Source organism: Oratosquilla oratoria, chromosome 30 (assembly GCF_046742065.1).
Source record: "Oratosquilla oratoria isolate Oo_2021 chromosome 30, ASM4674206v1, whole genome shotgun sequence".
NCBI lineage: Eukaryota > Metazoa > Arthropoda > Malacostraca > Stomatopoda > Squillidae > Oratosquilla > Oratosquilla oratoria.
Window position 1 is genome coordinate 47,513,510 of NC_134806.1, and position 14,860 is coordinate 47,528,369.

Genomic DNA, 14,860 nt, shown 5'->3' on the forward strand with positions numbered 1-14,860 from the left:
GGCAGTTTGAACCTTGCTGCCACCGAGTTGGACCAAAGGTATAGTTCATTAAATTCTACACTACAAAGTCCTCTCTGTAAGGGGCACTGCCCTAGCCTCCTGATAAGGGAGAGTTACTGACATTAAACTGAATCCTTATCATCATCTATACATCAAATGTGACAGGAGGAAGTTGAAAGTAAATGTGTAGAAAAGCAAGGTGGGGAGATGTACAAAAGGATAGCGTGGCAGTAAGTTGGAAACAAGTCTTAGAAAAGAGAGGCTGGAGGAAGTGGATAGTTTTATGCATTTACCTAGTTGTATTATACAGCAAGGGGAGCTATGCTTGTAGTGACCCATCTTTGTATCTCGCAACATCTAGTTTGTCCTTAAATTCTTGTAAGGTGTTTGCACACACTATTGTTTTGTCCGATTTGTTCCAGAAATCCACCACTCTGTGGATTTTTTTTTTTTTTTCAGGTCTCTCCTATAACTATCCTTTTTGAGTTTCTTTTCATGTATTTAGGATCGTATGTCGTTGGAAATGTAGTGGGAATGGAAGTAAACTGTGAAGTAAGGGAAGCAAACAAATGTACTCTATCTATACCAAGGGCCTCTTTTCCCTTATAAGGGAGGTAGCCAGTTAACCCCTTCCATACGGTGCCGCATACGTAGGCGGCATGAGGAGCAAGTGGATACGCGAGGCTGCCATATCGGTGTCTTGATTATATTTATTGTAGTTGCCCCTGCGTAATGACATACTCTCTAAACTGTCTTCATCACATTTTCTATGGTTATCAAAATTCACGGGTGAAAGAGAGAACGATCGATATAAGCGGTGACTATATTTTATGATGCGAGTATTATTACGACACATCATACGTCTGGCAGATAATGCTGCCCGTGAGATTTTGGCCCGTACTGAAGAGGTTAAGGGCCCAGTCACACCAAGCTTACGATCTGTTTCCAACCACCGGTGACCAGGTGGTCGCCAGCCAGTTGCAGGAAATATTTGGAAGTTGCTGGTAGTCGGTAATAAGATAGATAAATAGATTGACATATAAATTACACCACACACTGAATAGTCCCCAGTGCATAGATTTTTATGTTATCAACCACAAACTTTTTCCATTTCAATTCCTTGCACATGTTTTGTGTCGCTGACTGATCGCTTGACTTTCGGTCGAAGGTGGTCAGAAACAGGTTGTACGCTTAACTTGGGCTTAACCTCTTCCATACAGTGCCGCCTATGTAGGCGGCATGAGGAGCAAGTGGATACGCGAGGCTGCCATATCGGCATCTTGATTATATTTATTGTAGTTGTCCCTGGGTAACTGACATACTCTCTAAACTGGCTTCATCACATTTTCTATGGTTATCAAAATTCACGGGTGAAAGAGAGAACAATCGATATAAGCAGTGACTATTTTTTATGATGCAACATCGTACGTCTGGCAGCTAATGCTGCCCGCGAGATTTTGGCCCAGAGTGAAGAGGTTAAGGCATGCACACATTCCCATCCGCCACCCTTGTTTCCCTTGAAACGTCTCAGGGGACTGAAAGGTGTCGTGAGAAATAGACATTTGGGGAGGGCTGCAAAGAGAAGATTACACGAGAGGGTGATTGTGCCGATGACACGGTACTGTGTGAAGACTTGAAGTTTAAGAGAGGCAGAAAGGAGAAGTTTAAACGTGTTTGAGAGGAGTGTCTGAGAGGTACAGTAGGGGTTACAAGGCTGGATAGAGTGAGAAATGCAGAGGTGAGGAGGAGAGCTGGGGCAGAAAGGGAACTGGCAGATAAGGCTGATGAAAGAATATTGGGATGGTTTGGGCACGTGGAAAGAACGAGAGAAGAAAGATGAGCAAAAAGTGAGTGGAAAGCAGAGGTGGATGGAGGGAACTTGAGGGGACGACCAAGGATGAGATGGATGGATGTGGTGAAAGGGGCTTTGAGCAAGAGGGGAATGTCTGTTGAGCAAGGAAAGGAGAAGGCAGGAGATAGGGGTGGGTGGAGAATGGCTGTATATAGATGACATTTTGATACAGCCCGAAGGGATTTCTCCCCTTCTTCTCTATTTTCCACACTAGGGGACAAGGTGGGAGGGTCGCCATGGAACCGAAGCAGCGCTGCCGTACGTCTGCCTTACCTTCAGGGTTGAGACCGGGGTCAAGGATGAGGTTGCCGTTCCTGAGATAGTTAAGTAAAGGTTCGAAGTACGTATACGAGCGGTCAATGAGGTAAGCGCCATGGGCGTCGACACAACTCGGTAAGAGGTTGTTTGGTTCTTTGCTGAACATTCTGAAATTATAAAATTTACGTGAAAAAATGGTAGACTTGCGAAAAAACAAATTACAGCAGAGCCTCTGTTCTCAAACATCTCAAGTCAAACAGATCGGTTCTTGACCAAAATATTCAAGAACTTTTTGCTCCAACAGTCAACTAAGTTATCGGTTCTCTACCCGCCTGAAGAAATATGGAAAATGAGGCGAAATTCAAAGTTTTGTAGAAAAGTATCATCCTGATCAAACTGTATCCAGCAGATCAAAGAATTTGTTTTGGTCCTCAACCAGATCAATTCTAAAAGATTTCTAAAATGATTTGTGATCAAAAACTGAGGTTTTACTACAATTGTATTCAATACTCCAATTTTATATACATTCTGAAACGGTAAAATTTCCATGAAAAACCAGGAGTAAAATGACAGGAAAACTAATTAATTGCATTCAAAGCTTCAGAAGGGGTGATTGTGCTGACAGCACTGTATGGGGCAGAAACATGGAACAAAAGAGAGGAAGAGAGAAGTTTGAATGTGTTTGAGATGAAATGTATGAGAAGTATGGTAGGGGTTACAAGGCTGGATAGAGTAAGAAGTGGGGTGAGGAGGAGAGCGAGGGTGGGAAAGGAAATAGGAGATAAGGTCGACGAAAGAGTATCGGAATGATTGGACACATGGAAAGAATGAGAGAACAATTAGTAAAAGAGGTGAAGAAGGCAGAGGTGGAAGGAGTGAACATGAGGGGACAACTGAGGATGAGATGGATGGATGGGGTGGAAGGACGGGCAAATGTCTGTTGAGCAAGGAAGGGAGAAGGTACAAGACAAGGGTGAGTGGGTTAGAGGATCACTACTTGCAACAGAGGTCAAAGTGATGAGGGTTTGAACCTTTCTGTGAGCGAGTTGGACCAATGGCATACAGGAATACCTCACTATACAACTGAGTTCTGTTCCCAGCTGACTGGTTGCAATGCGAAAATTTGTATATCGAGGTTAAGGGTTTTACATGTACGTAAATAGGGGGTTGTGTTCATGGACCCTGTCAATCCCCTCCCTTCAGTTTTCTTTTGCCTCCTGGGGTTTTCACATATATGCACCCAACATTTGTTTTACCTACTTTATAGCACTCTGTTGTAGAGCGAGGTATTCCTGTACTTTATTAAATTCCACGTTATTAAGTCCTCTGTTGGGGACACTGTCCTAGCCTCACAATAGGAAAGAGTTTGTGATGTTAACCACTTCCATACGGCGACGCCTACGTAGGCATCATGAGGAGCAAGTGGGTACACGATGATGATGCCGACGTTGGCATCTTGATTATATTTATTGTAGTCGTACCTACGTAACCTCCATTCTCTCTAAACTGGCTTCATCATATTTTCTATGGTTATCAAAATTCAGGGGTGAAAGAGAACGAACGATTGAGCACTGACTTTATTTTTTATAATGTGATTATTATGACGCAACATCACACGTCGGGCAGCTAATGCTGCCAGACGTGCGATGTGCCCTGGAGTGAAGAGGTAACAGATTCACCATATACCAATAAGCCCATTCCCACTTCATAAGGGATGTAGCCAAGTCAAAGGTATGCACCTACCCCCACCCATTCCGCCTCCATCCATCTCCTCCTCATCTTGGTTCCTTGTGGATGAAGAGCCATCCCGCTCTCCAGCCCCATTGCTCGGATCAATCCATGAAGCAAATTTGGAGCAACATGACTTGTGAAAAAACAACTAAATGAATATAATAAATAAACAAAAACAAACTAAATAAATAAATGAAAATGAATAAAATTAAACGAACGTACTTGGCAAGCATGGAGTCCGGCTCCTTCGCTACGAGAGTTCCTTTGGTGGTCGTAAATATTCTCCCCCCAACATTAAGTGTGACCCATTCCTGCATTCCGTTTTTGCTCCCGTCGGGCGACACGCACGTTGCACCCGTGACATGTCCGGGAGGTCGGCTGCTCTGTCCCGCATCTAGAGGCGTAAAGTCTTCTCCACAGGAGACGTATAGGATGTCGTCATCTCTGAAAAGCATAAAAGAGTATGAGGAAGATCGTGATTGTGATTAAGGGCAACGATCTACGGACATGTGATCAATCAATCCACTTGCCCTGGTTTCTCTTGCTGAAGACGTGTGGTCTCCAGTCAGGACCACAAGTCACTTCGGGCAGATGTATCATGTTGCCGTCTGGGGACTGTGAACATGGGGCATTGTAGTAAAAGGGAAGAGATAGGTAGTATGTTTGTGAGAAGAAAGATGGATGTGTTGGCTTTGAGTGAAACTAAGTTGAAAGGGAAGGGTGAGTGTAAGTTTGGGAGTGTAAGTGGGAGGTTATCAGGAGTGAAGAGAGGGCGAGGGAGGGAAGGGGTGGCTATTCTAGTAAGTGAGGAGATAGGTAAACGTGTAGTGGAGTGGAAGGAGGTTTCCTCAAGGATAATGTGGATGAAGGTGAAACTGGGAAAGGAGATGTGGGTTGTTGTCGTTCCCTAGACTGTCTGTCCGAGCAGTCCCGTCTCCCCAAGGAAGGCCACAGCCGAAACTGGGTTTTCCCACAAATCCTTTATAGAGTGTATGTTGTGTTGTTTGCGTGCATGATTGTGTATAATGCAGTCTTCCATTATGTGTTGTATGGTATGGGGTGAAGTGTTACAACCTGGGCAGCTGTTCACAACACGGTCGTCCAGCCTCTTCTGGTAGCTTAGAAGTGCTGGGTGGTGACCGCATCGCAGTCTGGCCAAGTGGACTCTGTCCTTACGTGGGAGAGAGGATTCAGAAGGGTGGATATCAGGGGGTCTGGCATGCAGCAGTGTGTTGTCTTTGTAAGTGCATATGGGCCTGGCAGTGAGAAGAGCATGGAAGAAAGGGAGGCCTTTTGGATAGATTTAAATGAGTGCATAGAGGGTTTAGGAAGAAATGTCAATGTAATAGTACTGGGAGACCTTAATGCTAGGGTGGGAAATGGTCCAATTGATGGAGTGGTTGGGAAGTGTGGAGTTCCAGGAAAGAATCGTAGTGGAGAGTTGATGGTGGAAATGTGTCTAGAAAGAGAGTTGATGATAGCAAATACAGTGTTTCGGAAGAAAGTCAAGCATAAGTACACATGGGAGAGGGTGGTGGAGGGAAGGGTGGTAGATAGAGCGCTAATGGATTATGTAGTGGTAAATAGGATTATGATAGGAAGAGTTAAGGATGTACATGTGCTAAGGGGAGAGGGTGGGGGAATATCAGATCATTTTCTGGTGGAAGGTAAGCCGAGAGTGGAGGAGGAAAGGGACAAAAGGTAGGGAGGTTCTTAGAGTGAACTCCTTGAATGAAAACGAAAAGGAGAAGGAGTACGAAAAGAAGCTGAAGGAGGAATGGGAGGGAGTAAAGGATAGAGCAGAGATGGGTGTGGAGGAGGAATGGGGATGGTTCAAGGAGGGAGTCTTAAAGTGTGCAAGGATGGTGTGTGGAACAAGAAGGACAGGGGGAAATAGAAGAAAGGGTAGTGAATGGTGGGATGAGGAAACAAAGAAGGTTGTAGAAGAGAAGAAGCGAGCATTCACAGATTGGTTACAAAAGAGGACAGGGGAGTCATATGAGACGTACAAAGAAAAGAAAAGAGAAGTAAAGCAAAAGGTAAAGGAGGCAAAGAGGAGAGCAGATGTGAAATGGGGTAGGAGTATGACAGAAAATTTTGAAAGTAATAAAAAGATGTTTTGGAAAGAAATTAAGAGAGGAAGAGGAGGCGAATCAAGTAGGGAAGAAAAGGTAAAAGGTACAGATGGAGAGATGATAATGGAAGAGATGGCAGTGAGGGGAAGATGGGCAGAATATTTTAGGGAGTTGCTGAATGTGAAGGAGGATAGGGAAGGAAAGATAGCTGCAGTGGGAAATGCGAAGAAAATGAGAGTGATGAGTGAGGAGAATGGAGGAGAAATAAGGAAGGATGAGGTGAAGGCAGTTGTAAAGATGATGAAAGCAGGTAAGGCACCTGGTCTGGATGGATGTCATGCAGAATGTCTGAAAAAGGGAGGTTCAGTGATGGTGGACTGGTTGGTGAGGTTATTTAATGTTTGCTGGAGAGAGGGTAGAGTACCGGAGGACTGGAGTAGTGCCTGTATAGTTCCTCTTTACAAGGGAAAAGGGGACAAGTGTGAATGTAGTAGTTTCAGAGGGATTAGCCTGTTGAGTGTAGTAGGGAAGGCTTATGGGAGGATCTTAATTGAGAGGATTAGGAGAGGAACAGAAGGAGTAATTGGTGAGGAACAGTGTGGATTTAGGACGGGTAGAGGTTGTGTAGATCAGATCTTTGTGGTAAGACAGATATGTGAGAAAGCTATAGGAAAGGGGAGGGATGTTTTTTGGGCTTTTATGGATCTGGAAAAAGCTTATGATAGGGTAGACAGAAAGGCACTGTGGGAGGTTATGCAGATTTATGGGATAGGAGGAAAGCTTTTGGGAGCTGTCAAGAGTTTTTATGTGAGTAGTAGAGCATGTGTTAGGATTAGAAATGGAGAGAGTGAGTGGTTTGAAGTAAAGGTGGGACTTCGTCAAGGATGCGTTATGTCGCCCTGGCTGTTCAACTTATACATGGATGGAGTGGTGCGAGAGGTGAATGCTAGGGTAGTGAGTCAGGGATTGGAGATGGTTAAAGAAAATGGAGAAAAGTGGGAGGTGAGCCAGCTGTTATTTGCGGACGACACTGCGCTTGTGGCAGGGTCAGAGGAGGGATTGAGGAAGCTGGTGGCAGAGTTTGGGAGAGTATGTGATAGAAGAAAGCTAAAGATAAATGTGGGTAAAAGTAAGGTGATGAGATGTACAAGGGGTGAAAGTGGCAGTAGACTGGAAGTGAACATTAAGGGAGAGCGACTGGAGGAAGTGGATAGTTTTAGATACTTGGGTGCAAGTGTAGCAGGAAAAGGTGGAGTGAAGGTGGAGGTAGAATGTAGATTGAGAGAAGCGAGTAAATGCCTTGGTGGTTTAAAGAGTGTAATGAGGAATAGACATTTGGGAATGGATGCGAAGAGGAGACTGTATGAAGGAGTGATTGTGCCAACAGCACTGTATGGGGCAGAAACGTTGAACATAAGAGAAGAAGAGAGAAGGAGTTTGAATGTGTTTGAGATGAGGTGTCTGAGAAGTATGGTGGGGGTTACTAGGCTGGATAGAGTGAGAAATGAGGAGGTGAGGAGGAGAACAGGGGTAAAAAAGGATTTGGGAGATAGGGTTGATGAAAGAATATTAGGATGGTTTGGACACATGGAAAGAATGAGTGAAGAAAGACTAGTAAAAGAGGTATGGAAGGCAGATGTGGAGGGAGTGAACATGAGGGGACGTCCTAGGATGAGGTGGATGGATGGGGTGAAGGGGGCTTTGGGGAAGAGGGGAATGTCTGTTGAGGAAGGAAGGGAGAGGACGGAAGACAGAGGTGAGTGGAGAATGGTTGTATATGGATGATGTTGCGACTGCATGAGGAGGAATGGGCAGGGGGGTGGGGGGTGGGGTAGTATGTGTGAGTAAATTTTGACGCAGCCCGAAGGGATTTCTCCCCGTCCTCGCCTTATATGCAAAGGGGGACGGAGAGGGGGGGTCGCCGATTAAATGAAGCGGCCTTGCTGTGGATGTACTGTGTCTTGCGACACTGCTTCTGACCCAGGGCGGTGGGCAGGGTGCAGGGATGACCCGTCATCCAGGAGGTGCTCAGATGAGAGGAAGGGTGGGAGGGGTGTGGAGGATATTTAGGGATGAAATGGGTGGGAGTGTTTTTATGCCTTTCCCTTTTTGGCTACCTCCCTTGGAAGGGGGAAAAAGCCTTGGTATATGTATGTATGTATGTACCTAACTAGTATACAGGAAAAGAACAATACTCATTGGGTCCTACCTCCCATTCTCTAATTTTCTAACATACCTAGACGCAAATTCATGTACAGTTGCGACTTAATCTATGTCCTTGATTTCCAATTATCATATTCAGACTTGAACTTGTGTACTGCTTGAGCTTGGGCTATGTCACATTCTAAGCTATTCCACATATGTAAGGGGTTCCGTGTCTTTTGTGTGGTGGGTGCGTGTTGAGCAGTACGAATCAATGGCCTGGTCTATTCTGTGTTGGTACAATACTAATGACGGATGGTGTCCTGAGCACAGGCCTGCTAGTGTGGTTCTCGTCTAGTGTGGGAGGGTTTTCTCTGTGCAGCTTATGTCTGCGAGTTATTGCTGCTGAAGTACAGTACTAACTCTCATTAACGGACAAAAAGGAGGGTAACGGTGTCCGTTGATTTGGAGTGGTTTTTGGGTGGCAGTGATTGCACACACTAAACAACAGCACCAAAAACACAGCAAAAACATCACAAACACAGCTAATTAATGTCCGTTAATGAGAGGCCTCACTGTATCAAGGTGGTTGGTTTCTCTTGAAGGTCTGGTTTAGTTATCCGAGTGCGAACTTGGGCAGGAGACAGGGATGACTCCATCCACTAAGAGTTCGGATGACAGGGTAACATGGGTGGTGCATGGGAGTGGATCTGTGCCTCTGACTTGGCTACTTCCCTTATAAGGTGGAAAATGCTTTTGGTGTATAGATAGATGGAGCATGTTTCTGTGTGGACTCGTTGCGCGATTTGGGTAGTAGGTTGCGGTAGATGTTTGAGCAAGAGAGACCAGGGGTAGCAGATTGATCGATTCATTTATGGGGCATTAAATCTGGACATAATAGATATGTGATTATTTAAGGGTTTTGATCTGGAATTAATTTGACATGTTGATCGATGGCGTGTGACATATCCTTACCTTATGAGTTTTAGGTCATCTACTAATCCTCCTCTTGGTGTGAAAAGCTGTGTCGCATGAATTCCCAATTTGTGTGAAGCCGTCAAAAGCAATTCTTCCATCGAGTGTGTGACCAATACCACCTGAGGTAGATAGAAAATTAGAAACATAAGCATTACAATGAATATGACGATACTCTTTAGGTTATGTCAGGGGTCACCACGCTTTATTTCACACCGAGCCTGATAACTGAATGGCGAGCACGGGCCCTGGAACTTTTTTGCTTGATTCAAAATACAGTAAAACGAATTTACATCTAGATTCTAGAAGAAAAGAAACTTATGTGCACAGTGCAGCAGTGGACTAGACGAACCAACCTCGAAGGCTGGACCAGGCCCACTGGCCATAGTTTGGTGATCACTGGGTTATACGTCACTTCTAAATTCCACTAATCCTAGAGTTCAAACATTTGCAGAACACATCCAGTGTCCTGTGTATGTGTGTGTATATATGCACACATAAATGTATATATGCACACATAAATATATATATACACATACACACACATCACAATTGGAGCAGAAGGAAGGAAAGACTGGAAATATGAAATCGATAATTTCTGACTACTAACTGCATTCCTCTTCTGTAGTACAAGGTGGAGGAGGATGCATCAACAAAATACCCTCATAAACATGGAAGAAGAAAAAAATGCTCATTAATGACCCAATTTGTTACAGTGTGTGTAGTCCATATGACACATCCAAAATAGATACACACATGTAGCCTACAAAACACTAATTCTAATTTGACCCCACTCCCAAGACACAAAAAAGGATGCTATTCCAGTGCCCGTGATCGGGCTGTCGCCGCCCAGCACGTAAAAAGCATTGTACTGATGGCCTGGCACCAGACACGAATTACCCAAGTTTCAGTCATGACAAAGACGACTTAGATCATTTGCTAATTTCCATTAAATCCACAAAATCTGACAGCCGAGTGTACTACGGGCTAACCCAATGGTGATGGCAGGATTTCCGAAGGTCACACAGATCATTTGCACACTTCTGTTGAATCCAAGCAATTGTTTTGCTGGGTGTACTACGGGCTAATGACAATGACGGGATTTCTGGCGACCACACAGACCATTCACACACTTCTGTCAAATTCAAATTATCTTTTTGGCGAACATACTATAGGCAACCACAGTGCTGATGGCAGGATTTCTGGAGGCCATGGGTCTCCATCATGAGACCTGGACGGAATGACTTAATCCATTCAAATCTGAATCAATCAACAGCTAAAACATGTGGACTATCCTTCTCCAGCTTCTACAATTAACTTTAAATTCTATTTTCTTTCCATTTCTTTAAAAACATATACCTCTAAACTTGATTGCCAGCCAAATAGAGGTCTGGATTATTGGCATTCAGATTTTTGTGCTTTTACTAAGTAGCTTTCTACACCAAACAAGCACGCACACAAAGCAAAATACACAACTTGTTCACAGAATTTACTGACCTACATTATTATTTTCTTCATGATTTGCATTTGCTTTACGTGTTGTGCCAAGGTCTATCTACCAAACAGCTTCTTCCCCTTTTACAAGAGGTCGCCAGTCACAGCACTCAACCAGACCCCTCCCATCCATCACCCATTTTTAAGTTTATTTAACTTTTCACAAGTCCTCCTCTGCCAAGGTGGTGATCTGCAGGACCTTGTAGCATGGTAGCTTATAAATCATGCTCTTGGTTCAACTCGCTGGAAGCAGGGTTCAAACAGCTGTCATCTCGACCTCTGCTGCAAATATGAACACTTTAACCCGCTCAACCAACAATCATCCTTTTCCCTTTCATCTTACTGGGACAGAATGACGGAACTCTGCATCCTGCTCTCTGTATCTTCATTCCACAAGAAATCAAGGAATTCCGTGGCTTAGCTTTCTATACACCAAGGGTTTTCTCCCCCTTATAAGGGAGGTAGCCGACTCGAAGGCACCCACCCACTCCACCTTTGTTTCTCTCTCGTCTCATTTCCTCGTGGAGCCAAGGTCTTAAATACACTAATTTAATTAATTTCATTATTCCGAGGTAATTTATATAACTCCCATCACCCATGAGATTAGAAAAACATTTGTCCTAAGATTTGAAAACCGAAGACAAAAATTCTAAATACAAAGTAAAAGATGACAAACATGCTTTACACGTGCCATTTTTAACATATTCAATAAAATTACAAGATTACTATAAAAATACACATACATATGATGTTGAAAAATTTCCAACCAAATCAAAATGCCGTCTAATCAAAAATGAGCCCAAAACATCAAGCTGAAACAAAAATGCAGAGGGAAGGTAATAAAACACCGAGAATAATGTATATGTGACTTAAGGCAAGGAAAAGAATAAACAAATAAAAAAGAAATAATAAAAATCTAATGAAAAAACATGATACGCAATGTATGCAAGCCGCTAGTTCAAAGCTTATGCCTGGCATACTGCACAGAAAGCTACACATAAAATAAGGTACGAGATAACTTACGATATATATATATTTCAATCAATATATGCATAGTATATATACATACATATACCAATTACAATATTTCAAAACGTCTACAACCAAATTAAAGTTATCAAAGGAAAAATTCTGAGTACATAAAACCAATAGAAATGGGCTTACTAACGACGGGTCAACTAACTGCTCTTACATGCTATTGGTCTGGAAGTATCGAGCAGCGACATCACTCGATGCAAGCAATTGGGCTTGCTTCAACAAGCCTCATTTTAAGCTCGTAGTAAGTTTTAGCCAGAGTATGTTTCAAAGAAACTTGATAAATCAAATACATAAGATTTTCTGAATTCTACGTCAATTCTACCCAAACAGACTTACGGTTACATAATGATGCATGAAAGAGAAAGGTTGGAGTGATTATAATTCCGCTAAACAGAAAAAGAAAGAAGAGAAAACAAATAAAATAAAATAATAATATCAAAAACTCCTAATCATAAATTATTCCTCAGAAAAATCTATGTGTAGTCATCCCTCATTAACAACAGTTTCAATTTCAAGGGTTTCACTTTTACACGGATTGCGGCTGACCGCAAATTCAAATCCATTGCCGACTGCATCAGACACACACACACACATGCAAATAATGGTGCATAGTAAAATAATAAATTGCAGTCCAGTACTACATATGGTATAAGAGGTGACGTGTCATGTTATTCTCGTGTTTTTGTTGGCAGTGGTGATGCCATGTTGGTAGCTGACGTGATGAAAACAGAGGAGGCAATGAGAGGCAAGCTACTGGTGTTCATCGCTCTTTATATTAATTGATAAATAAAAATTTTGTACTCAAGTACCTGTAATTTTTGGATCAACTGTAGAATCCACCCTCCCTCCACACACACACTCCAATCAGCAAAGGTCCGAAGCACATTGCCATCACTAAGGTCATGTAACATTTTTATGGTTTGGGAGCATTAATGGTTAGGTAAAAATATAAATAAATAAAATACATAAATTAAGAAATTAACAAATAAATAAATAAATAACCTGAGCAACATTTTTATGGCTTGGGAGCATTAATGGTTAGGTAAAAATATGAATAAATAAAATAAATAAATTAAGAAATGAATAAATAAATAACCTGAGCAACATTTTTATGGTTTGGGAGCATTAATGGTTAGGTAAAAATATAAATAACTAAATTAAGAAATGAACAAATAAATAACCTGCGGTGGGCAGGGTGCAGGGATGACCCGTCATCCAGGAGGTGCTCAGATGGAGGGTGGGAGGGGTGTGGAGTGTATGTAGGGATGAAATGGGTGGGAGTGTTTTATGCCTTTCCCTTTTTGGCTACCTCCCTTGGAAGGGGGAAAAAGCCTTGGTATATGTAATGTATGTAAAAATATAAATAAATAAAATAAATAAATTAAGAAATGAACAAATAAATAAATAAATAACCTGAGCAATGGTGTGGACCTCAGTGTGCACTTGAGTGACGATGCAGAACAAGAGCAGAGCATCCCTGACCCCGGCTGATCAGTGCACACACGCGCCAGGGGAAATTGTACAAGTGATCCTAATTTTTCTTTACTTGAGCAAGGTTTTCGGCACTCAGGAGTTTCCTAATTCACAGGTGTGTCTGCTAGTTAATCCCTATTGATAACAAGGGATGACTGTGTATTCAGCATTGGGATGCTTTCGTGGATCTACACCGCTAAACGCAGTAGGATTCATTCACGGTTTGATTGATTACTGATCAAAGGAAAAATATGCAGTTATACCGTACAGTAGTAAATTCCAACTGCAAAGTAATAGAAAAAATAAACTATCAGACTGTCTATAATTTTATATATTCATATAAAACAAAAATGCAGTATATATATATATATATATATATATATATATATATATATAAATATATATATATATATATATATATATATATATATATATATATATAAAGCTATACTTATACAACATCTACAAAAAATGTGTAACAACTAAATAACATGAATTCCACACAACTCTAGGAAATAATTGCAAATTATAATTTCTGGTGAAAAAACATTTCATATGAAAAATATCTTTTTGCATTTTTGATTCTCTTTATCTCTTGATATTTAATGTTTTCTCATATATCGACATAATTCATAAATAAAAAAAATATATATAAAAAATATCAAAATCTGGCTGTAATTAAAACTGAATATAAATACCTGAAATAAAATATTAATGTTTGTTTGACCATTTCTTAAATAAAAATATAAAAATAAACAAAAGTGTATACAAAAACCTAATTAAATAAATAACAAAAATAAATAAAGTTAGACAAAGAAGCTAACATATCTGCCCAGCAGACGGAGAGAGCTGTCCAGAAACTCAAAATCTTGCATGCAGCAGATAGAACATTTTAGCAGACAATTTAGTTTTACAATTAGAAGATCATGTCAATCAAACTTCTCAGGATTTAACTCAACCGATGTGGCATAAGTGCGGGAGGGTTGTGTGGATTGTGTAGTGATGTATACGTTCTAGAAAGCCATTTGAATTAGTTTTAATTCGAAGACAACAACTGAAATTCCAAGAAAATAATTGAAAATAACACAAGTAATAGCAGATGATTTCAAGAACAAAGCAAAGTGCTCAGAGAGTGCAGCTAGTGGAACAACGCACAGATGATAACATACAAAAAAATGTCGAACATTCGAGAACTTGTTTGAATTTCAAAAAATCGTTCTTTTATTGGAGCAAAATATTCTGGAATTTTTCATTCAAATTCCAAGTTGTTCGAATTTTGGGGCATTCGAATTCTGGGCACCCCACTGTACTTAGATCCAGAGAAGCCATTGGAAACGTAGCTCAAAATTAACTATTACAGGAGGATAGAAGACTTTGAAGCGATTTTCTAACAGACTCAAATTCATGTACAGTTCCAACATAATCTATATCTTTAGATGTCCAACTATCATATTTAGATTTGAACTTTTGTATTATTTGAACTTGGACTATATCACCTTCTAAGCAATTCCACATATTTATGCATCTGTGTGGTGGTTACATCTGGGGCAATTGAAATCTGTGGCTAGGCCTATTCTGTGCTGGTGCAGTCTTAATGTCAAATACCATTTGTAGACATCTGATTAAAACTAAAATAAATTTTAAAAGTGCACACCTTGGCAATATAGCAATAGAATATAAAATATTAATTTTGTAAATTCTAATACATCAATGTAATACAAGTTCTTCTTGGCAGAAATCAATTACAGAAAAAGTTGCTAAAAGCAATACACTCACAAACAGACCCACGACTACAGTTTCTTGATGGATGTAGAGGTTGAAG

The 14,860-nt window shown here is 41.3% G+C and overlaps 1 protein-coding gene across 1 annotated transcript in view; it reads right to left on the reverse strand.

Annotated features, from left to right (window-relative positions):
- Positions 1 to 14,860, reverse strand: part of LOC143041155 (BTB/POZ domain-containing protein KCTD9-like) — a 29,684-nt gene that overhangs the window by 11,924 nt on the left and 2,900 nt on the right. The window contains exons 2-4 of the mRNA XM_076212960.1: positions 9,034 to 9,155; positions 4,064 to 4,285; positions 2,126 to 2,277 (exon numbers count right to left, since the gene is read on the reverse strand). Coding sequence (XP_076069075.1) covers positions 2,126 to 2,277; positions 4,064 to 4,285; positions 9,034 to 9,155 — 496 coding nt within the window. The remainder of the gene's footprint in view (positions 1 to 2,125; positions 2,278 to 4,063; positions 4,286 to 9,033; positions 9,156 to 14,860) is intronic.